Source organism: Gallinula chloropus (genome assembly GCF_964237585.1).
Source record: "Gallinula chloropus genome assembly, chromosome: 2".
Classification (NCBI taxonomy): Eukaryota; Metazoa; Chordata; class Aves; order Gruiformes; family Rallidae; genus Gallinula; species Gallinula chloropus.
The window spans coordinates 78,042,148-78,068,423 of NC_140086.1; the positions used below are offsets into that span (position 1 = coordinate 78,042,148).

At 40.6% G+C, this 26,276-nt stretch overlaps 1 protein-coding gene across 1 annotated transcript in view; it reads right to left on the minus strand.

Annotated features, from left to right (window-relative positions):
* CTNND2 (catenin delta 2) overlaps positions 1 to 26,276 on the minus strand; it is a gene marked incomplete at its 5' end in the record, with an annotated part of 546,420 nt that overhangs the window by 390,356 nt on the left and 129,788 nt on the right. Inside the window, one exon of the mRNA XM_084260131.1 lies at positions 24,822 to 24,934. Coding sequence (XP_084116257.1) covers positions 24,822 to 24,934 — 113 coding nt within the window. The remainder of the gene's footprint in view (positions 1 to 24,821; positions 24,935 to 26,276) is intronic.

The window sequence follows — 26,276 nt, forward strand, 5'->3', positions numbered from 1 at the left end:
CAGGTCCAGAATCCACCTAGGGACTTCAGTCTGGGGACAGGACTGAAGACAAGCTACAGTACGTGCCCAAGAGATCCACCCATGAGACAAGATACCTGTAAACATATGTCCAAGGTCCATCCAGGTGACCAGGCCACACACAGGAATGGAGATAAGGCTACCTACAACGAATGTTCAATGTTCATACAGGAAACAAGGCTGGAAACAGATGCACCTACAAAATGACTCTATGCTCTCATGACACTGCTGTTCGGTCTCAGTGTCCTACAGGTCCAGCTAAAGCCTGGGCTACATGACTGACATGGACAATTGTCCTGAAACCTGAGCACTGCTGGCGCACCATTCTGCAGGTTGATCTCGCAGGTGGCAAAGGATACCCAGGCTGTTCATTTATTACCTCTGGCCATGGCATCCCTTACCGATACTACACTGGCAGCAGACAAGGAACGTTATCATAGGTACCTTAAATTGCTCTGGATAGAATAATAAAATGGAAATGACATTGAAGATACCAGTATACAGCAATGTAATGGTAACACATTCATTTCAAGCACAACCTGCCCATACATTTATAGAGTAACACAAGCAAACTCAAAAGCGAGTTCTGTGTCGCTGTCACTCTCACAGCCAGTCTGCAAGTGCAGTCATCTTGTACAGGGCCCACAGAGAGCAAATGTATTGTCACTGGGCTGCAACATTTGATATAAATTGACCACACTATCTATCAGCAAAGCAGTATACGCTTTCTGCAGGTAAAGCACTGGAATACATCCAGAAAGGCTTGTCAGGTCTCATTATTTCAGAGAATAGTTAAATAGCCCCCATTAAACAATCCCTGGCTTCTTCATTTGATGTAGTTCTTCTCCTTTAAATGTACCCTTTAAAAAAAAAAACGTCTGTCAAAGCCTCATATTTACAGTCAGTAGCTTCCATGGCAAAGTGATCTTTCCTTAACACCATTTACATTTTAATGCACAGTTATCCTACATACAAGGGAGCAATGATTGGTGCCTTGCTACAGAGCTGTAACTGTCACTGGTACTTCTTTATCATTATACAGGAACAAGCGTAACTTAAAAGTTCCAAGTGCAAACCACAGATTTAAACAATGAAAAATTCATAAGTGAAATAAAATCCAAAAACAACAGTTGGTGTTCTTAGCAGAGTTTTAAGTTAAAAGACATCTCAGTACTTTCAGGATTCACAGAATTGTAGGGGTTGGAAGGGACCTGGAGAGACCATCGGGTCCAACCCCCCTGCCAAAGCAGCTCCCTAGGACATATCACTCAGATAGGCGTCCAGACAGGTCTTGAATATCTCCAGAGAAGGCGTCTCCACCACCTCCCTGGGCAGCCTGTCCCAGGGCTCTGTCACCCTCACTGTGAAAAAGTTCTTCCGCATGTTGGTGCGGAACTTCCTGTGCTCCAACTTGCAGCCATTGCCCCTTGTCCTGTCTCCACAGACCTCTGAAAAGGGGCTGGCTGATTCCCCCGTGTCCCACACTTGAGACTTTTATAAACATTGATCAGACCCCCTCTCAGTCGTCTTTTCTCAAGGCTGAGCATCCCCAGCTCACTCAGCCTTTCCTCATAGGGGAGATGCTCCAGGCCCTTTGTAGCCCTTCTCTGGACTCTCTCCAGGAGATCCCTGTCTTTTTAATACCAGGAAGCCCAGAACTGGATACAGTACTCCAGGTGGGGCCTGACCAGGGCAGAGTAGAGAGAGGATGATAAATACCAGTTTAACACTTAAGGACAGTTTCAGAAACCACAGAAACAAGGGGTGTATCAGAGCTATCCTGTGGACCCTGGAGTGCTCCCTAACTGTTGAGACTGACTGTAACCAGAGAAATGGTTACAGTGAGATAAGGGCATCCACTATGACCCCACACACCTTGATTTCCACCTGAAAGAAACTTGGCTAGATGAACAGAGATAGAGCTACAACACACACCCAGTACTCCCTGTCTGAACAACTGGTGGACAAGCACCATGAGACACAGTGACCCTGCAGGGTAAATACCATGAGGGTCTACAGAAGCCTCCAAGTGTCTGACCCTCTGCTCCCTGCATCAGAGCATCATTCGTATCAGCGTGCAGCCAGCAGTTAAACCTCAGTGTGTTCAGACGCTGCAGGGTAGAAACCAAATTTTCCCTCTGAACTACCACATGACCTCGGATTTCAAGCACAGAGTATTCTAAAAGTGTACACTCAAAATATTTGTAGTTAAAAAAACATGAGTTCAACATAGAAGGTATTTTATTATAATCCCTTAAATAAAATAAGAAAAAAATAGTATTTTTACATCAAGAAAAAAGCTTCTATAGGATTCATGTGGCAAAGTTTTGGTACTGGATGGATTACAGGGGAGGCTTCTGTGACAAGCTGCTAGAAGCAGGACTTGTGACCCCATCCATGAGGGACCCACAGAGGAGCAGTTTGGTCCTGGAGGTCTGCACCCCATGAAGGTCCCATCACTGTAACAGTTTGTGAAGAATGCCAGCCTGTGGGAATGACGCACACTGGTGAAGTTGGTGGAGGACTGTGTCCCATGGGAGGGACCTCATGCTGGAGCAGAAGAGCGTGAGGAGTCCTCCCCCTGAGGAGGAAGGAGCAGCATCATGTGTGATGAACTAACCACAGCTCCCATTCCCCATCCCCCTGGGCTGCTGCAGGTAAGGAGGTAAAGACAGTGGAGAGTGAGGTTAAGCCTGGGAAGAACTGAGTGGGGGGAATTGTTTTTAGACCTGGGTTTATTTTTCATTATCCCACTCCAATTTCTTCGGTAATAAATTAGTTTTTCCCCAAGCTGAGTCTGCTTTGCCAACGACAGTAACTGCAGAGCGATCTCTCCTTGTCCTTATCTAGGCCCAGGAGCCTTTTGTTGTATTCTCTTCCCTGTCCAGCTAGGGAGGGGAGTGACAGGGAGGCTTTGGTGGGCACCTGCCCTCCAGGCAGGGTCAGCCCACTGCACCACTTCAATGTAATATTCATCAGTAGAGTGATCCATAGCACTGAAAATATTGTAACTTTGAACGTAATTGAGAACTATTCTTAATAGTTATGAATTATTTGAAACACTTGAGCTTTTAGCTTTTTTTAGTTACTACATGTTCAAAAATTTCAGAAAAAAACCTGAAAGTCATTGCAGAATACACAACAGCCTTCCAAAGAAACACCTAGTATTATTTTCATTAATGAAAACCACGATTTTAATTCTGGGAAACAGAAAAACCCAGCTATTTACGTAAAGTAAATTTAATAATTATTCTATAGCATCTGAACTTAGCTGAAATACGAAAAAGTTCATATGCTCCAACATTGAAACAAATTGAATCGTGCCATTAGACATTTCTCTTCTTATAGTAATACTCTGAAATCCCTTTGATTGTTACAGCTTCTTGTAAAGTGGTGAGTTTGTTTTAATCTTGATTTTCCCTGTATTTCTTTTAAAAACCTAAGCTTTATTTAAAAAGCCCAGTGCAGCTGACATTGGCATTTTAAGGCATTTTGAACTGACTTCAAAAAGTAAGCAGTGCCATTTTAGATGCTGTATTTCCCATAAGAGTCTTTGTCCTCCAGTATTTGAATCTTTTTTTTTTTCTTAATTTTAATAGTTTAGCCCCCTGATGCTACCAAAAGGCCATCGAGATGACAGTGAAAGAGATATGAAAAGTCACACTGACTGGGCATAGTGTCCTGTCAAATAAGTAAAGAAACTTTATTCCACATTCATCGCTCCTTCCACCTCCCCTCTCCCCCCTCAATTCATTCACAGCAAAGCTTTCTGCTGAAGGAGAAAAGGCAAAGCTTTCTCCATCGGTCGTTGATGGTGAATCTTTCCCATCAGGCTTCGTGCTATCATATTGCAAACCCACAGACCTAAAAGATCCTAGTTTTGGAAAGTCTCTGACTTAAAAATAAAGGAGGTATCACAGTGTGACAACCTTGGCAGAGCAGTGATGCCACAGAAGAGAATGGATGTCTTGGCAGAACTGAACGCTTCATTCAGTCCCTGAAATCTTCCCGTCCTCCATGGAAATAAAGCTTCCCCCTCACCCCCCCTGCCATTCCCCTGCATCTAAGGAAAGATCTGAAGGAGGGAAAGCTGCTTGCCTCCACAGGGCACGGCATCTAGGTCCCATCCTATAAAAAGGAGCATGTCGATGGTACAGAAAAACGTCACCATTTATTTCCACACAAATTATGTTCTGAAAAGCAATCAAGATTTCACCTTTCTGATATAAGAAGGTTCCCCTAGAAAATGACCTTGAATTTGTGTCTTGAAACTCTGCAAAATCTTATTCCTACAGATTTTCAAGGGGCTGAAGTTCCACAAAAGAGAACTCGTAATCTAATACAGATTGTTTAAATTTAGCTGTGATTGTATTGGCCTTTTCAAAGCCTCTGCATTCCCTTGCAATTCCATCTTACAAGGACCAATGTCAAAGCAATGCTGTAAGGTGGGGATTTTTTGAGATTAACCTCTAACCATGGCATAGTAAGTCAAAGTAGATACTGCCAAGCTTGTGAAAATCAATATAGAAGCAAATCTACAGAAGGTGCTTTTAACCACGCACTTGCTATCTTTATTTTTCCTTCCATAGTTCTTTTCCATGAGGATGATGCAAGCGCTCCACTAGCAATTTAAATAGGCAAAAACCAAAGGTCATTCTAACTTCTTTACCCAAGCAATACCTTTGAAATTAATGAGAGGTCACCGAATTAAAGACCAGCTGCAGGATTTGTATCTTCCATTAAAGTCCTCCTGCCTGCTTACAAGTCACACTGCACAGTGTTCCTCTTTGAGATTGAGCTCCAGTAAAATTACACATCAGTGGAAACGGATTTAACGATTTAATTTTTTGAATAATTACTTGCAAACTTGAGCAGCATTGGTGCAATGCTTTCAGACTGAGCAATTCCAAAGAGCCTGGGGGGGGGGGGGGGGGAAGGCAAGCACATCTCATTGAAACGGATAAAATGGATAAAATGTCAGCTGCAGCAAGTGCATGTGTTTGCATATGATATTCTATTTATAGCTATTACCAAGAAATATAGCATGTAATATTTTGACAGACCTTCACAGAAGCACTTTAGTCACTCAGGCTGCCGGCATGTATGAAAGCGTTATCATCTTTCCCAAACTTTACTACCCCTGGTCTTGCAGCACCAGGTTTTCACGTGGGAGCCATTACTGGGTGGATAACAGAAAACACGGAAGATTGTGTAGGTATTTTTCCTTGTCGTGAAACGATGATAAAGCTTAATGACAGTGATTGATTAATCCTGCAGAGGCAAAGAACAAGATACCTTGACAAGCCAAAAGAAAATGCCAGAAGGGGAATTCTGATTTAACTAAAGACAGTAGAGTGGAAAGTTTTGTACCTGTTCCTAGCCCAGCTGAGTACCAGAGAAGACCAACAGAGAAAAAGATCTCTGTCCTTTTAGACACATTTTATTTTTCAGAGAGAGTTAATTGCTTAGGAATTACAGTTATTAAGACTTCAGGGCCCTTGGGTCTTGAAACTCATGAATATGACATCACTCCAGTAAAATAAATTATTTACCTCATCAGACATTCCAGGGTGGCAAAACCTTTGAATCATATGGAATAGATCACTGCTCATCAAAAGACCTACAGCATTCTAGTATCAATAAAAGAGAAACAGGAGAGAAAGAACCGCTATAAATGTGACAAGAGGCTAAATCAGAACTAAAGTGTTAAGAAAAATATGGAAGCAGTAGAAAAAAAATAGAAAGTAAGAAGGCCAGAAAATGATATTATAAAAGAATCATGGAAGGGTAAGGGATGGCAGGGACCTCCGGAGGTCAACTATCCCAACCCCCCTGCTAAAGCAGGATCACTCAGAACTGACTGCACGGGATCACATTCAGGAGGGTTGTGAATATCTCCAGAGAAGGAGACTACCAAGTTATGTTCTATACCCCCCAAAATTGTACAGCAGATTAATTGTAATTCCTCTTTGTTCAAGCTATCAACTACATTGAATAAGAAACAACGTTATCAGCTCAGAACTAAGGCACATGAATGCCGCTGGGGGCTGGTAATGCAGGAACGTGTCGACACAGCCAGCTCATGGAGCATCGGGGCAGGAAGGTCCTGCTCAGCCCAAGGGCATTTCAGTTACTATCCGCCTTGGCATAACCAGCCTTGACCAACTACCAGTCTGCTCTGTGTTAGACTCCATCCCACCTCAAGCACCACACATGCAATGCTTCTTGTAGATTCTTTGATGAAAGACGCCTACTGTAATATTTTGCAAGCAAAACTGAAGCCACTTGAAGGCTGAACAGCAATATAGTGACATCAAAGCAACCTCTTCCTGTATGATGTGAATTTAAAAAAAAAAGGCAAAACAAACCTTTAAAAGCCTATCTTAATCATTGGATTAGATTAAGACTGTTTAGCATTATTACTGCTTAGCATCACTTAATATAGCTTCAAATTATAACAGGATAATGTAAAAAAAAAGAAAAAGTAGATCCAAGCAACGGTACCCCAGGCTGGTTGCACTAGGAATTCCTTACACACAAGTGGTAAAACACTCATGGAAACTAACTCCTGCTTTTCACTCCAGCCAGCACTAATGCAGAAAGCTGTACATGAACCCCGCTGCCCTGCTAAATGACTAGACCTCCCTTTAATCAAAAGTCATCCCCAGTCAATGTTTTCAGTTTTAAATAACCAAAACCTGACAAGGTTTATATGATGGTGGTAACAGGGTTTCCCTTAACTTTCTCTCATCAAGGAACAGAAACCACCCTTATTTGAACATTGTTGATGTTAGGAGGTTCATGTCACAGATTCTCTTAATAATGTGAACAAGGGTATTTACTGTAATGACATCAATATCCTTTTCTGTTGTTGGCTGCCTTTTTTATTTTAAGCTGAATATAGACTGTCATCTGAATTCACTGCAAAGGAATAAAGCAACGTATTATCAGTGCCTCTCTGCAGAAACAGAGATGAATCTCTGAACAGTTGTGTATTCCCAGGCCACTAAAATAAATACATTTAGAAAGGCATTTTGTTCCTTATTCTGCTGTATGGATCACTAAAGAAAAAAGCTAAGTGAATGAAGTGGAAGCCTCTGTAAAAATTAAACCAGAAGGCATGGCTGGACAATTCTTCATTTCATAAGTGCTAAGACTAAGATTTTATTAGCAGAGTTGGCTGTAGCAATGTTTATATGGATTTTAAAAACTGTTCAGACTTGGAAAAAAATTGAGTTGTGGCACAATCAGATTCTTACGGTGGTAAGGAGGGTAACACACCATCTTTTGCTATGTCTATGACTTCTGATTAGAGACAACAATAAAGTCCTAAGAAAGGTGAAGGCCTTGAGAAGTCTTCAAAAGCAAACATAACTTCAAATGTAAATGCTATTGCCTGCTTAATTACATCACTAATTGAAATTGAAAACACTGGTGAGAGGAAAGTCAAGAGAAAAGAAAGGGAGATGAGGTGGATGAAAGAAGAATACCTAATGATGAAAGTACTACCCTTTCAACATCTAACTTCAAGTATTTTTTAAAAATCAGAAAAAAGTCTGGAAAATGTAACTGCTGCTACAGAGGCTGTTTAAGACTGACTTCTGTAATTTACTGCATTAAGTGACACCTCCTTTTTCAAATGCAGATTTATAAACACCATTATTATTGTGTAGATAAACTGTATCTCCTTTGCTTGCTTCTTCAAGAGGATTAACGTGAACTGTACAGATAAAATTAGAAAGCTTTTTGCAAAAACTTTTCATACATGAAGTCATTTATGCCCTGACGTTTACATATCCCTGGGAAGGGGAATGCGATATAATGTAATATATTTAGCAGATTAGGATAGAAAGTGGAGGTGATGATTACTTTGAATTATTAATAGGGTCTTCTGTTCTCATCAGCAACTTGCAATGATTATTTCCTCCTAACAGCTACATTTATCAATTTGCATACACTACATTCCATTGACAAATTATTTGGTCATGAACTTCCAAAGATCTGCCAGAGGTTTCTGTTAATCAGCTAGAAGGGGAAAATGGGATAGCTGAAATACAAAGCACTGATTATAATTGGATCAGTTGGATGAAAGTAATAAAGAAAATTCTTGTAACATTCTGTATCTACTAGTGTTGTGTTTTGACTAAAAGTGACCCAATGTAGACTAATGCTTCCAGATAGATGTTGTTGAAACATGGTTATTGTATAAGGGTGAAGTGGTTGAAATGGATTTAAATTAAAACACTACTTGCAAACAGGGTTTTAGAATAAATAAATTTCATAATGAGTAATACAGTAGTGAAAAGACATAATTAACTGCAGTATATCATCCCAAGGATATCTGTCTCAGCTTGCAGAAGAAAGGGACTCTAGCACAGGCAACTATTTTGGTTACAGAGGACAGGATCACATGAGCACCGAGTTAAACCCCAGGTGCAACACTAACTTGTTGTGAAGATAGCTGTGTGTATATTATTCAGTAAACCCAGGAATCTGAGACAAAAACTTAAGGATTAATGTTGTCTGAAGTCATTGCCAGAAGAGCGAAAAGAAGAAAATTAAAACTTTGGTATGACTGCTCCTGTTGCTCCTCTATACGGTGCCCACTACTGCAACAGGAAGACTGCAGCCTTCAGATGGCCTAAATGGAGGGAAGGAGGGGACACACATGACACGATGACACACAACACACACAGAACTCCCATGTGCCAGGGTTATCCTTCATGGCCCTACAGCTTCCTTGCTTTCAGCCCCCAAATGTCTATCACCAATGCAGCTGTCTGACTCCTTTCTTCCAGGAGCTGATCTAAAGCAGGGTTGCTTCTACTAGGTTTCAATCAGACACCTCAGCAGAAAAGTTATTGCCGCTGTGAGATTAGTACTCCTTCACCCAGGGGTCTCCAAAGTGGGGTGTGCACACGTCAGGCAGGCACTGAGCAAGACAAGTCTCTGGGGTGCACAAAGAAAATATTTTTGTACCATTAATACATTAAAGAATTTTTTAAAGTATTTATTTTATCTCCTCCTTTTTTGATTTCTGTTTTTTCTTTAGGTTTTCTAAGGTTCATAATATATTAATAGAGTAGTACGTGCATATTATCTATAAATAAATATTAATATACTGGGTGTGCATGCTCAAAAATGTTTGACTGATAGAGCTACACGATCAAAAAAGTTTGGAGAGCACTGCTGTAATGTGACAGGGAAGCTGGTGAAGAAACACTGGCCAGCATCCACAGAATCTGCTAGGAAGACAGTCCTCTTGCAGCTGATGTCTGATGTTTTGGGGAGAAGAATGCTACTGCACTGAAGCTAGAACATTGCTACCAAATATCTGGGACCCATACTTTTTCCTTTTCCTCTAATAAGCTTTGAAGGAAGCATTTTTATCTAAGCTAGAGACACATATCTTTCATGGTAGTCACTGTTTCCTGTTAGCCATTCATGAACAGGGTCAAAAAACTCAGTATCTATACTGGGAACTTGTAAGATTGGAAACGGAGCAAACCTCAGACTGTAACCAGCTTGATGGTAACCCTATTGCAGCTACATTCACAGCCATCTGTGTGGTAACATCCAGGGTGAAGGCTTTCAAAATTAAACACAGAAGTAAGATTTAAGTGGAAAAAATAGCAACTATTTAATCTTGATCCAGTTGTTTCAATGCAACAGAGCAGATACCATTGTAAAAGTTGTACTGTGTCATCCTTCTCTATGCCTGGGGAGCTGGGGGATGTTGCTCTACAGAGAGTTAAGAAGTACAGAGCTGAGAGCTGGAGTCCAAAAGCCTTTTCTTTTTGTTTTTAAAGCAAATCTTTGTGCAAATCAGAAGTGAAAATAAAAGGGGTAGAGTGAGGTCAGGAGGCAGAATATTTATTCACAATTATCAGTAAGTGAGACTACAGCTCCTGTGAGTTTTTAAAAGCCCACAGGACTTAAAAGCCCCTTTAAGTTTAACATACTAAAATCTTCGTTAAGAGCTGAAACAGCAACACGCCCAGAGAGTGTGTAACAGCCATTTGAAGTACCTTGCTATGGATGTGAGAGAAGCCTGTGGAGGCAGAACTGTGTTCATTCATGTTATTCCTGGAATTCAGCCACCAATATTCATAATCCCCCCTGTGCAGTTTTGATACTCGATACACTCACGCATCAGGGAACGCACAGCGCAGTTTCTGCTGGAGACTGGTCAGAGGGGAAGCAGCACCATTGAAAGGTTTGTGTCAGTCCCTCAAAAGTATGCAGAAAACAAAGGAAAAATCAGGACCAACTCCTGTGCAGGTTATCACGTATGAACAAGGAGAGAACACCTAATAATTTTAAAGTAGTAGCACTCTTAATTTCTAAAATGTGGGGGAAAAAAGTTTTAAAAAAACCCACCAACCCAAAAAACCCACATCTTTTCCAAGTGAACTGGTAAGTCTTAAATTTCCTGTATCAAACACTACAGCTAAATACAACAAATTTACTTTGCATCAAGACAGATCATAGCAAGACACAGGATCTGTTTTTGGTGTGACAGCAGAAATTACTACTGTCGGGATGAGTGTACTTTTGAAAGCTATGACTGCTGAGACACCTATAACTTCCACCAATGCATTTTTATTGAAAATATCCAGTTTTTTAAAAGATTGTGCTGCAAACCCACCATGCTTTTATTAAAACTGAGAACCCAAACAAAACCAGCTTAATGTAAGAGTAACTTAGTCATTCGTTAGGGACAGGTAAAGTAGCCTGGACAAGGTTTTGGCAGAAGCATCAATAACTGTTCCCCATATCTGCACTTGGTCAAAAGTGACAAGGACTTGTTAAAGCAGGTAAGTGCTGAGAGCAGGAGGTAAGGACTTTACCCTAGCCAACTGCAGGGTTTAGTGAGTTAGGTGGAATAAAAACCTAGGCAAAATGAAATAAAAAGAAAAAGGTATTAATAGAGAGAATGATCAAGACAAACGTCAAGGTCACCTACACAAGCCCAGACGGTGAGAAGCAGAAGGTAGGGGCTGTGAAGGGAGAGAAAATACCATTCCTGATGGCAATGTTTCTTTGTAATTCAACACAGAATTGCAATTTTTTTTCCCCCTGAAGAACAGCAACAAGATAGACTTTGCCCTCATCTATGCAACAAAAAAAAAAACAAACAACTAAACAAGAAAAGAGGAGGTTTGTCTGGAGGCCTGAGAAGCCTTCAGCTGGCTACACTCTTGAGTTATTCCTTGTACAAATGCATCGTTACACAACTTCTGTTTCATGACCATTTCATTTCTAAAACTGCTCTGGGGATAAATCATGTTTGTGTGGAGGGACGCTGCTTGTCTAGAGGACCAGTGGAATTTTATAACTTGCAAAGTGTGCATCAGGGAAAGAAATAGCTATCTGCTTATAATCGCTGAAGGCAACACAGTGGAATTGTATCAACTTCTGCTGCCTAATTCCACTGTTGTAAAGATTTGCTTGAATCCTTGTCAGGTATCCTCTGCTTCTCATTTCTCTGTACAGCCTTCCAGATAAAGCAGAGATCCTAACAACCAGATCAGGAACAGACATACAGATGTGATGAACACTCAGCAGCAAATGAGGCCAGTAAGATCACTGTTTTCAGAAAACAGTCACAGATTTCTGATTAAGTAGCCAGGATAAATTGGTATTTTCAACTTTCAGCCTTGGTCCTCCAACTGTATGCAGAGCATAATACGGTACCCTAACTCCTCTGCCTTACCCTTCTGCCCTGTCCTCTAGAGATCTGCCCTTGCTTCATCCTGCTCCATCCCCACCCTTTATTTCTCAGACCCTCTGATTCTGGTGTGTGACCATTAAATACAGATCTTCACATAGACTGAATTTGGGTTCTTCCAGATGCCTCATCTACATTTTAAACAAAGGTTCCTGCTCCCCAACTTTTCCCCCCATGTAACAGTGATGCTAAATGCCCCTGGAGATTCGCTTCTTGACCACTTGCCATTGAACTCAGAAGGATCCCACCTTACCCTGACAACACAGAGGGAAGGATGGGAAAGCACTGAAGAGGTTGCCCTCCCAGCTCCACTATTCTGCCCCATCGTACACCAGATTAGGTGGGTGGCAACAAGCACTGTAGGGAAATAGGGATTTATCTCTGAAGCTCTGGGCAAAAGTACTTTATAGTTCCTCTGCCTGTAATAACAATGACAAGTAGTTAAAATTCCTTTAAAACCTCAGTATGTTCACCTTGAGAAGGAAATACTCAGCCTGAAAGGTGAAGCTTGGTAATTAAGAACAACCAAAGTCTTGGTTTGATACAAACCAGCAGGCAACATTAGTGACACACTGCAACAGTCTCTGCCCATGATTCTTCAGACCCGACTCTTTGAAGCACCTTACCTCTGTTTCAGTGTTCGAATTGCCCATGGCCACTCAATTCTGTCACTGTGTTACAATATTTGTTCTCAGCTGTAAACCAGCTACTTCTAAGCCATCACAAAAATGGTATCTAGTACACTTCTGACCCACAAGCAATAAGCACTAAAACTGAACTTTCCCAGACGAGGTTTATCAAACTTTCCTGAAAACACTCTAAATTCAAGAGCTCTCTAATAGAAAGGCACTTTCCTTCAGCATTATCCTCAATCTTGTCTTCCTCTAAACCTACCCAAAAACATTTCAACACCTGATAAGTAAGGATGGGGACAAAAGGAATGTTGTTAAATGATTAAAGCTGAGCCCAGAAAGCTAGCATAAAAAAGAGGGCTAGAAGGGCCAGAGAAATAGTCTTGTCGCTCATGTCCCACTCTTGATAGATACTCTACATGTCCTTAAGCTTCAACTGATAGTTTTTATGGCCCCCTCAGGCCATCCATTACAGCGCTTATCTGTCCTTAATGACAAACTGTATTGCACTAATTTTTCAACAAATGGCTTGTCAAAAGCAGCCTGAACACCAAATCTCACTCTCCAAGACGTACCCACATTTTACTTTAACAACGATATATTTCCTAAGACCGGTATTTCATGATTATTTCAAATTAGTGCAATATTCAAGTGCCAGGCTTGCAATAACACATTTAAATGGTGAATGCAGTAACTGGAAAGAATTGTCAGATAACTTAGTATCGTGCCAGAAGTGAGCTAAGGTAGAGAATAGCCTACGGACTACAGTCTTCATCGGCTTCCACATCAGTAAACGTTGGTATGCAAAGTATCTGCTGGTTTTTCTATTGTCATTCTGCTTTTCTGTTTTATTTTTTTCTTTTTCCTGGTATGAGTGAAACAGAAGAAGGAATGAAAGACAAGCTAAGACAGAAGCGACACCTGGCAGCCCCAGATAAGACTTACAGCCTGTAAAACCTTTTCTCAGGCCTCCTTTTTTTTTTTCTCTCTCTTTTTAGAGAAAAGTATCTATATCCTTATTGTCACAGCTTCTCTGCAGTAACTTTGATGAGATGAAAATAAAACCCGATACCTTAATTTCACAGGCATGCCAGTCCTATGAATTTGGCAATGCTAAATATTACTGTGTTGCTGTTCTCATGGAGGTGCTATCTCAGAGGAGTACTTGTCAAGCAGCAGAAGAGGGAGAGCATCTGTGGAGGGGGTGTTTTATAAGTCTTGTTGGTGTTGGTGCCTTCAGAGACATCTATCTGGGAATGATGATATGACCCGTAATACTACTGTAAAAGATATGGATGTACTGTAAAGAAGAAAATCACACCAGTCCTGATTGTTTGGACATTAGCTGGAAAATTCCCTTTCAGCAACAGAAGCTTATCTGCTGCAAAACTGTGATACCAGTTAGTTCCCTGCAGAGCATCAACAGGACTAATCTGCTTTCTTGATGTGCCTCATTATGGAGACCAACACCACCCCACCCCCCCGCAAATGTTGTATTAATGGAAATACAAAAAAGGTGCACAACTGTTTACTTTATCTCATGTGGCTTTTGTACCAATTTCTTCTCTCAGTTTCCCTAGGTCCTGGACATTCATACAGAGAGCACTGATACGCTCCAAGTTAATCTTATAGCACGTTGTTGATCACAATTCTGATATCTTAATCCAATAAATTCTCAATCTACACACAAAATTCACTTATTAATACGAACTGTACTAAGTGCTCCAACCACAATTTATATCCTGTAATAAAGACTTTCTTAAAATCTTCCTCTTTTGGTAGTGGTTTCAAACTCCTTTATTGACAAGTCTACAGGATACAGAGTCCATCACCCTCCAGGTCTCTACAGCTCATAGCCAAAAGATCAATAGACAGCAAGTAGGAGGTGAAGCAGGAGTACTGGAAACACTGACCTCGGTATTTCGCTGATCACTTCCTCCTACTTCTAAAACCTGTTCTCTGCCCTGAACAGTCTCTTACAGTGGTAGTATGCATGAAGGCAGCAACATCAACTACTGATGTCAATCTGGCATAGGAAATTAGACTTGGTACACTGCAGTAATTGTCACAACTAGCAGAATCTACCCCTTCTACTTTTTGACAACTTTACTGTATTTCACAAAACTCTTATTTCTAAGCAAAGATTTAAGGAGTGCTTAAATGCTGTGTTTGGGCCTGTAAACCAGCAGACTGATTTTCAGAAGTGTTGGGTTCCAGCTATTAAGTAGACACTCATCAGCACAGTGACTATCATTGATCAGCTAGAAAGTTATCAACAATTTTTGTGGTAGGTAAGTATATTGTTGGAAAAGATGAATGGTATGGGAGAGGAGAATAGATGATTGACTCGGGGAAAAAAAACCCAAACAAAAAAACCCAACCACTTCATTGAAGTTGCCAAGCATTCAAACCACATTGTTCATTCTTGGTGGTGGTCTGACAAAGGCTATTTCAGTTTCTTTTCTTCTAAGATTAGCCAAATGAACTTCTTAAGGATTTTGAATGCCAGAAAAATACCATCTCTTCAGCTTTTCCTAAGAAAGTCTCTCCGGTTTTGTTTTGGGGTTCTGGGTTTTTTAGGGTTTTTTTTTTTTTTTTTTTTTTTTTTTAATACCTTTTACAGATAGCAAAGAACTCAAATAATGCAAAGGCTTCAAAGAAAACGTTGTGGTATAAAAAGCACTTGCGTGTTTTCCCAGCATTTTGATCTAATTGAACGTTGCCTTACAGCTTATTTCATTCTCATGCTGTCTGAGTAGCACTACAAACAAAGATGCATGATTATTCTACAAGAAAGCTGGTTTCCAGTAAAGAATGTGTTTTGTTTGAGGTTTTTTTTTCCTACTACCTGGAAACCTATAACATGTTTGTCCTGTTTTACTACAAACCAAATAACTCATGATCAGCTTTACACACGATCTGGAAACATAGCACATCGTGCCATGCTTAGCAGTGACAAAACATTCCTCATCGAGGTAGACAGATCTGAGTTACCCAAAACATCACTGTGTGCATGGACCACCTTTCATTTTAGTTTTCCTACCCAATAAACAACATCAATTTTATACCTGCTCAGGGATCTTAAACCAGAACTGTCATCAAATAAGACACATTATAGATGTGAAATAAGCGACACAAATAAGTTATCAACAGATCCAGCTACTTTCTCTTCCCACCATACTGACAGTAAAACATAACAATGTCTAGCATCAGTTGCAATGGCATTAGCCCTTTCCTTCAAATTACCAACTCATCTTTGAAGCAAACACCCTGTTCTTTTCCCCCTCCCAAGATTTAGTTCGCATCATGAAGTGGCCTTGTGGCACACCAACTGATTTTCAGAAACCAGCCTGAAAAAGGCTCTCCAGGAACCTAGCTTTACTTCAATAACTAGTGCTAAGCCAATCCATGGGACCCAGCTAGAGCCTGTTATAAATCCCCTCAAGACACTGATATGGAGCTGGGTTGGCAGGACATGTTTCCTTCTGCTGAACCACAAGAACTAAAGAAGAAATTCACCTATAAATTAACTTTGCCCTTAAAATGCACTGCTGTTAAAGATTTCTGACTTGTTATAGGATCTCAAACTAGTCCACAAATTTAGGATGGAGATCACAGAAATCACAGAAATCACAGAATTATCAAGGTTGGAAAAGACCTAAAAGATCATCCAGTCCAACCATTCACCTATTACTACTAGCTCCCACTAAACCATGTCCCTCAATACAACGTCCAGTCTTTCCTTGAACACCCCCAGGGTCGGTGACTCCACCACCTCCCTGGGCAGTGCATTCCAGTGCCTGACTACCCTTTCAGAGAAGTAGTGCTTCCTAATGTTCAGCCTGAACCTCTCCTGCCGCAGCTTGATACCATTCCCTCTAGTTCTGTCGCTGTCTACACGGGAGAAGAGGCCGACCCCTAGCTCACTACAACCCCCCTTAAGGAAGCTATAGAGAGCCATAAGGTCTCCTCTGAGCCTCCTCTTCTCCAGGCTGAACAATCCCAGCTCCCTCAGCCGCTCCTCGTAAGGCCTGTGTTCCAGACCCCTCACCAGCTTAGTAGCCCTCCTCTGAACGCGTTCCAGGGCCTCAATGTCTTTCCTGTAGTGAGGGGCCCAAAACTGAACACAGTACTCGAGATGCGGCCTCACAAGTGCTGAGTACAGGGGGACAACCACCTCCCTGTTCCTACTAGTAACACTATTTTTGATGCAAGCCAGGATGCCGTTGGCCTTCTTGGCCACCCGCGCACACTGTCGGCTCATGTTCAGCCGTGCATCAATCAGTACCCCCAGGTCCATTTCCTCCACACAGTCCTCCAGCCACTCCACCCCAAGCCTATAGCGCTGCCTGGGGTTGTTGTGGCCAAAGTGCAGGACTCGGCATTTGCTCTTGTTGAACCTCATGCCATTGGCTTCAGCCCAGCTCTCCAGCCTGTCCAGATCCCTCTGTAGGGACTCGCTACCCCCAGGCAGATCCACACTCCCAGCCAATTTAGTGTCATCTGCAAACTTACTGAGGGTGCACTCAATGCCCTCATCTAGGTCATCAATAAAGATATTGAAGAGGACAGGCCCCAGCATAGACCTAAGAATAGAGATACATAGACCTAAGAATAGAAAACCAACTTGTTTACTAAAAAACACCCCAAAACCCTAAGAAAAAACTCACACCCCCTCACCTATAGACAATCAGAATCATAAAATAGTTAGGGTTGGAAGGGACCTTAAAGATCATCACATTCCAATCCCCCTGCCATGGGCTGTGCCACCTTTCACTAGACCAGGCTGCTCAAGGCCCCACCCAAGCTGACCATGAACGCTTCCAGGAAGGGGGCAGCCACCACCTTCCTGGGCAACCTGTTCCAGTGTCTCACAACCCTCATAGTAAAGTATTTCTTCCTAATATCCACTGTAAATCTACCCCTTTTAAGACCATTCCCCCTTGTTGTATCACTACACGTTCTTCTAAAAAGTCCCTTCCCAGCTTCTTTGTAGGCCCCTTCAGGTGCTGGAAGGCTGCTATAAGGTCTGAACAAGCCCAACTCTCTGAGCCTGTCTTCACAGGGGAGGTGCTCCAGCCCTCCAATCATCTTCATGGCCCTCCTCTGGACCAGTTCCAACAGTTCCATGTCCTTTTTATGTTGGGGATTCCCGGTGGGGTCTCACAAGAGCGGAGTAGAGGGGCAGAATCACCTCACTTGACCTGCTGGCTACACTCCTTTTGATGCTGTTCAGGATATGATTGGCCTTCTGGGTTGCTAGCGCACGTTGTCAGCTCATGTCAATAAAGGTTTATATCCCACTCCTCTAACCCATGTGTCTTCACAGCTGGGCCCTTGCTTTGTCACTTGGTCTTCACCAACTGAAGAATATTTTGAGTTGAAGCAAGTCTAGAAAGTTGCACTTGGCCCATAGAAATGTCAGGCCATTACTCTGGGGTTTGGCTGGCTACTCCCTCACATTCACTGCAGACTGTGTATGAACTCATATCCCTTGTTGGTCTATACACAAACGTGAGACTTCCCACTTTTAATTCCACTCCCTTTGCATGCTGTATGTGGAATTCTGGGACATCTTCCCTTCTCAACTAAGTTTAGACGCTCTTCAGGAATGGAGCAACCTGTGCATGTTTCTAAAGGGTTCCACCTGACATTGTCTCATACAGCAACATAAAATCATTGTGATGTAATAGAAAAAGAAACACCAAAAAACCAGCACAAAGCCACTAAATAGTGTCTTACCAGAGCTAAATATTCTGACTTACAGAATTTGTTGAAATTCACATTTTCAAAACTTAGCCTGCTTTTATTGACATTTATTTTACTCCAGATAAACTTTCTGATTAATTCAGTCAACTTGTTAAGCTTCACACAATCCATAATGAAGATGAGCAACAGGGTGTGACAAAACGTTAAGCCTATTCAGCTTCTGAACTATTGAGCAAACACACATTCCAAAATGAGATGAAGTTCTGAGCTATGGCATTCACAGCCAAAAGTTCAGTCAAAATCTCTTCTGTCCACTGGTGAAATGGCAGTCATCTTTAAGAACATCACTTTCAAAAGTCTGACTAGATTTCTTGAATGCAGTGTCTATTAAAACCACGCTACTGGCTTATGCTTAAAAAGCAAGTACAAAAATTACAGAGAGACTCCTTCTAGCCCATATCTCTTAAGGCTAAAAAACCCCCTGTGTTCCCTCAGCCTCTTCTCATACACCACATGCTCTGGCCTACAGGCGTCTTAACAGCCCTGCTCTGAACTTGCTCCAACATACAGTATCTTTCTTGCACTGGGGAGCCCAAAACCAGGTATGGTACTGAAGATTTAGCCTCATGAGTTTCAAATAGCAGGGAGGAGTCACTTGCTGTGATGGCTACACTTCTGCTACTGCAGCCCAGGATGTAGCTAGTCACCTTTGCTGCAAGGACACACTGCTGACTTATGTTCACTTTGTGTTGCTGAAGAGGTCCTGCAGGTCTTTCTCTTTAAAGCCATTTTATCTGGACAACCCTTAGCTGTGTTGTCACATGGGGTTACTCCATCCTAAAGACAGGAATTCCTATTTGCTTTTGTTTATACATTTCAACTTCAAAAAGATGACACTGAGGCCATCTCTCCAGCCTGTGCAGGCCTAGGCTGGGGCAGCCTTACCTCTACTGGGCTACTCAATTTTTCAACCCCTAATATTAAATCTCTTTGTAGAGAGACTATTACATATACTTCTACAATAAGTAGCCTAAATTAGATCTAACACCTGCCACTGTACAGGAAAATTCTGTAACTGCAATTGTATTTACTTGACCAACACGGTAGAAATTGTCTCCCTATGTCACAGGGCATTTCTTCAATCGAACGCTCCTGAAATGAAGGAGCTCATGGGTTTATCAGTTACACTTGCTGGATTTTCATTCAGTGAATTTGAAAAAATTCTATCTTTCCAAGTAAAACACCATTTTCCCCAATAATAAAGTGTAAGCAACACATGCATCTCAGAGGGAGAACTACATCAAAGAAGGAATATACAAAGCAGGTAGGCTTCCTATGCAGTTCAGTAGATTAGAATGTACTTCTGCTTGCTGTAAAATACAGAAAATTCAGTAAGCTGCTTAGGACAGTCGTGCAAAAATATCAGCCTTTTCAAGAAATGTTCAATAGCAAATGATAAATCACTACTTCTAATTTTAATACAGGGTTGAAGTTCAGGTGAGAAAAATTCTACTGCCCAAGTTGCACACTCAGTGTCCAGAGAAAAAGAGTTGGCTGGGCTTGAGCTACAGTCATGAGTTCAAACTATAATGTTTCATCAAAAAATAAGGAAACATAAATTGCTAACATAAAACAGCGACAAAGAATGCAAAACACAAACTTATTTCAAAGTTTTAAGGATCTACTGACAAGTAAATACAATTCTTCAGGATATTTGTTTGCGTAAAGACACAGCTTCCACACAAGTCACATATCTATGTGATCTATTTTCTTGCTTGTTCAGTCTTTCCATACTGTAACACAATTTTGGCTGAATTCTTTCAAAAGAAAACATGAAAACATGTAGCTGAGCATTCAAAGTGCCTTGGAGAGTTTGTTTTCTTCTCTGGAAGGAAAAAACCAACCACCCTCACTTTCATCAGCTTCTGTTTTGAGGAGCTACATTATATAGTTGTGGGAAATTCAGAAGTTTGAAATACATTAATATGTGCTTAAAATTATCAGAGACTGAACACCTCAAAGATATGCAGGCATCTAATTACCCTCCATACAAATGGGAGGGACCAACTGATGGATCTGGCTTAGAAGGAATAAGCAGCTCAGCCAGAGGCATGGGGCAGTACAGAGCACATCTAGGCTCCTTACGCAACATGCCATGAGTATTTAATACTCAGCAGGCTGAGCAGTGAACTGCTCAGGTTTTGTCAACATGGAAATACTGAGGTATGGAAGAGTTCCCTAATTTTTTTCCTACTTCATGGTCTAAGCATTTTGTTCAGCTGTGTCAGAAGCTTTGATTCCAAGAACCTGCTCCTGAAGAGAAGGCACTGAAATCCTTCTGGTACAATTCCTAGTGAATGTAGTCCCCAAAAGTCTGAAAAATGACTGTTGATCAAGGATATAACAAAGAATATTTACTGTATTTCGATCTGAGACAGGTAGGCACAGAAATGATGAACACTGTTAAAGCTGTGGTGTTTCCTTGTGTGCCCAGAATCAGTTCCTCAAGGTTCTGTGGAGGAACAGAGCACCTGCGACCCCTCGGTTGAACAAGACTTGTTTCCACCAGCGCTTCAGATAGAGCAGTCAGTTCTGGCTAATCTAATCTCTTCTGACCACACTGGCAAATCTACAGGCAAATTACAGTAGAGATACCACTTTGTATCACAGAAACTACAAATGCCACATTCCTCCCTGGCTACTTCGAGCTGCCTCTCACCAGGCGTGGAGCAATGGAGCCAAACCAGTGTAAGATACAGCGATTCCTGTCACAGACACAGGCTGCATAATCCTGTGCAGAGTTGTGCTGTGAAAATTCACCTCACGGTACTTTCTAGAACCCTGTATCTGTGATGAGAAGAGGTTATATAGGAAGTCCTTAACAACTGAAAATTGAGCCACATGGAGCTTCACAGTACAGATGGATATGCAACTCCTTATGGGCCAAGTGTCAAACTATGCAAGATGAGTGCAGAAAGCAGAATTAAAGCTAGAAACAACACCCCTTTAGCATGTTCCTAAAAACCTGATCTCAAGGGCACAATGTTAAGAACTACAGGAAGACTCCATGAAGCTACTGTCCCAAGATGGTAAATCAGAACAATTTTCCTGGTACCTCCAAAATGAAGGGCACTGAGTACTCATCAGGTATATCTGCAGTTGTTTTAAGATGTTAGACCAAGGTATGGCAGAAAACACCACTGTAAGCTGGTTTATCTTAACCCAAATTGTAAATATGGATAGCTGCTGCACGTACTGGTTTCAGATCCTGGGGTACTAACAGAGATAGGCAATAAATATTAACAAGAAACATTCCTTTTAGATATTTTGAGTGAATTATTTTTAAGTGGCAAAACCCCACCTAACCTCCCAATATTAAAATATGCTGATTACAAATCAGTCCAGTTTGATTATTTCTTTTTAAGGAAAAGCATCTGAATAATAAACTTAGGTTTCATCAAACAATGGTGACATAACTGAAGGATGTATATTCATTTATGCACTTGATTTAAAGATTGTTTTCAAAAGTTCCTTACCAATAAAAGCTTGGTAATGACTGCTGGTAATTCTGATTTTACTTTGTGCTCAGACAGAAAAGCACGCTTGAAACAACTAATTCTTCAGCAGTTGACAACACTAAAGATGGCAAAATCTTCAAATTACCCTCTATCAACTTATTTTTAAAGCGTTTACTATTCGCTACAAAATTAATCGCCTTGTTTAAAAGCGGGTGTGTGTTAAAAGGTTAGCTTCACAGGGGGTCATACCTATGAAAAAAGAAAAGTATTTTTAAGCAAGCCCCTTCTGCCCCCCCACACTCCATAAGACTGTAAGAAGCTAGATACTTTTTTCCTTGGCACATATTTTTCCACTATATAATTCTTCATTGTCCAAGTTTCTGTCTCACCATACTGTCTCAAAGGAACATTCTCAAATCTTGAGGAGCACTGTCAGCACAGTAAGTCAGCACAGCAGCCAGACTAATATTTGACTTCACTTAATATTTGTGTTAGCCCTACTTCATAATCCCATAATGGATTTAGTATTTTTAAACCTAACAGAAAATTAAAGCTTATTTAATGTCCGGGAGAAACAACAGCCCAACACAAAAAAATATTGGGTTGTTATTGATTTCCTTTTTAAATCACATACCAAGCCTATGAACTGCTATCTAATTGTAAACTTTAAATTTATATTCTCAACAACAGTATTATGAGTATTTCTCAAAATATTTTTAGTTTAAACACTAGAAATTTGAAACTCTGATACGCAAATAATTTCTGGGACAAATTAGAGATGTCAAAGATTTCCATAAAACCTCAGTTATTCTAAGTATGAGTTTATTCCACAGACAGATTAGTAGTCAAAATATTAAACTTCTCAAATAACTGGAGCCTCTTAAGAAACAGCTGAGTGACCTTGATATTACTGATGACTCAAAAGTATAACTTTTCCAACAGGAAACATTTCCTTCCAAACAAGAAATGTCCCAGTCTCCCTATCCCTGGCTGAACATCAGGAACAACCGTAAAATGACAGTAATATTGAAACATAGCTCAGTATCATTCTCCCACAGTTCAGGTAGCTTTTTTTAAAATGCAGTCATAGAATACTTAAATTTTAAGTGCACTTTCAAGATGCAAATATAGACTACTAGTCTGCATTGCCCAATATTACCTACTCTATGCTTAAATAATTCTAAGTAATATAGCTTCTCTAATGTTAATATAAGTCTGGTTGATAGGAAAGATCACATTGAATAAAGTAAGAATTCATCTCAGAGAAGCTGTGGCTATCCCCTCTTTGGTAATGTCCAAGGCCAGGTTGGATGGGGCTTTGGGCAACCTGGTCAAGTGGAGGGTGTCCCTGCCTGCAGCAGGGTGGTTGGAACTGGCTGATCTTTGAGGTCCCTTCCAACCCAATCAAGTCTGTGACTATGATTCTATATTTATGTCAACTTCATGTGCACCTTCTGCTTAATTACATAAAGATTCTTCTGACTTATTCCATTTTAATTGAACTGGCATTATGCATTTTTGTCGTATCTTTGGCATTCTACTGAATAATGATTTCCTACTTATCATGGAAAACAATCACTTACTTGATTGAAGTGTAGTCTGAATTGCTTAGTAAGGAAGAGTTTCTTGCAGTAATTTTTTTGTAGTTTTTCTACTAACATCACACAAAATTTGGCACTAAGCTTGGCATATCATACTTAATCTTATGTATTCAAAAGCTATCACACTTCATATTTCCACTGAGAAAAACAGGAGATAGGTCTATTCAACCATTTTCCTTGATCTTGGAAATTCAAGTACTGTCATCTTTCATTTATTAGGTTCACCTGAGAAAACAATGACAGTAGTATCTAGCAGCTCATGCTCATAACTACTAAACCTTCACATGCACCAAGAGATCAGGTTCCTTTTGTTAATATTTCTTAAATCATCTCACCATCATGCAAACAATGAACCAGAACAATTTTTTTAACTTGCAGAAAGCCAACGTTAAAAATAAAAGGTCACATGTATGTTATCATCACATTATTATGTCAGGTCATCAGCTTTAAGTAACTATCTCTAAAGCTTTTAACAACTTCAATGATAAAATTATGATAGAACAGGTTTTCACAAAACTTACCAATATATCTCTGTAAATATGCAAAAGGATTTCAATCTTAAACCATCCAGGTGAGCACATTGTCACCTGGCTGCTCTGATGCTGGGACAGCAGGGCCAGTAGCCTGGAATTGGAGGGTACGAAATCCGAGCAGCTGGGATCCCTGTCTAGGGAAGGGGGCACTGACAAGGCCATTGGGGAAAAGAGACACAAACCCTCAGCCTCTGGTGGCAATTCCTAACAGGAGAAAGGACTGCTGTGGTTTAATCCACAGGCAGCTAAAGCAACTACACAGCCATTACTTTGCTCGCTCCCTTTCCACAGCAAAATGGGGGAAAGAATCCAGTAAGTGAAGGTCATGGGTTGAGATAGAAACACTTTCATAGGACAGAAAGGAAGAGAATGATGATGATAAAAGAATATACAAAACAAGCGATGCTCACAATCAGCTGACTGATGCCCAACTAGTTCCTGAGCCACAGCCCTCCACAGCCAACTTCCTCCAGCTTATATACCCAGCATGACATCTTATGGTACAGAATATCCCTTTGGCCCGTTTGGGTCAGCCGTCCTGGCTGCATACCCTCCCAGCTTCCTGTGCATCTCCTGTGGAAGTCTCATCCCTCCTTGCTTGCAGGGACTGTAAACACTGCTTAACACACCCATGCTTTAGTTCTTGTCATCAACTTCATTTTCATACTAAATCCAAAGTAAGGCACTCTACCAGCTGCTAGGAAGAAAATTAACTCTATCCCAGCTGAAACCAGGACAGAAGCTAAGATGCTCTTGCTGAGAATTACATCTGCCTTGGTAGTGGATACAGAAGTTTTGCTGCTAATCCATTCAGACAACAGTACATCAGCAAACGCCATATATAACTGCTCTTATGTTACTGGACAAACCAGACACCAATTTGGATGCAAGTAGGCCTCCTCATGACATTTTCTTTTTTAAAAGCAGATCAAAACACCAATTTTCAAACTCTACTAAAATCTCATGTTCCCTGGTGTATAATTTCTTTACAAGTAGATGATCAATCCTGATCTCAGTAGTAATTCCTAATAACAAGAAAATTAATTACATTACCAAGAAATTAACAATTCATACATTACCTAATGCTGCTCATGCTTCCAGTTTCTGATCCAAGCTTACATCTCTCCAGCTGGCTAGCTACAATCTGACGTTCAGCCTCAAGTTCTCGAGTCAGTCTCTCAAACTGCAGCTCCTGAAAAAGTAAATGAAACCATTTGTTTTGACTTCACTTGAGATTAAGGAGGAAATTCATGAGATAAAATTATTTGTGCAAGAACTGTTAGTATAATTTTGGGGTTGGGGGTTGTTTGTTTTTTCTTAACACATTTGCAATCCTAATCTTTGTGGTAACACCTAGCCATTCCTTCATCCACTCTAATGATATGTGTCTGTTTATCAGAATGGAATTTCCAAATGCATTAAACAGTTTAGGCCTAACTCAAAATCATTCATAGTTCACGTAGACCTCTTAGTAGCATACACATGTGCTCCTAACTTGCTGATTTAAGTATGGTAAAAATAAAACTAATTTATGTTACTTAAAAAGATGTAAAAGATGTGAACTTCTGCAGATGATTTTGAGTTGATGAAAGATTTCTACTCAAAAAGACAACCATCACAGTGCACACCAGTGAAATAAACTAAATTGAACAGGAGTTTTCATGGACTGAACATGGTTTAATTTCTGCATTTAATGATGTGCAGAAGGGAAACTCAAGTAGTTTTGGACAAAAGCTGTGTTAAAAATCCTACCACTAATTGAATGTATTGCCTTTTATTCTGTCCAGGAAGCCAAACCAGTCCCACCAGATCAGATTTAACCACAGATCTTATAAATACACTTTTGAAGAGTTTTTGGTTTTATACTCAAGAATTTTTTTTTTTAATTGAAAGACACAAAACCAATACAAGTAAAATCCCTACTACTGACTAATAAGCTACATTTCCCACATATGGTAACAGCAGTTTTATCAAATAAAAACCTGAAACACTTCTAGGGAATTGCATTTGTTGTAAAAATGCCAAATATTGCTGCTCTTCCATTTTGCTTATAGTTACACTAAGAAATTTTCATAGGTAAATAGATAAAATTCTCTGCTTTTCTTTGTGTTTATTGAAGGCAGAAGGAGAAATATCATTCCTGCGTTAACACAAATGCAACTTTCTCTCCCTTTTCTTTCAAATGAGACCTCCTTGTAATTCAGAGGTATGGGAGAGAATTCCTAGCAATGTCTTACCTAGCAGAAAAACAATACTGGAAATTACTTGGGTCAAATTACCCACCAAATGTCGCTGAAAAACTCAATATTTGAGAGAAAGGAAGAAACGGCAGGAGCAGTCTTCCCTCTATCTACTACCTAAAACCTTTGGCTAAGAAGTCAAGGGTAAGTAGAGACATTATACTTGTCAAATCTCTGAAAGGAGGCAAACCATAACTGAAATGGCTGGTGGTGGTTCTTATTCAGCTGCATCATTCCCCTTTGTTTCTCTTCTTATTGACATGAGTAACTTCTGTCCTGCACTAGGAGTAAACG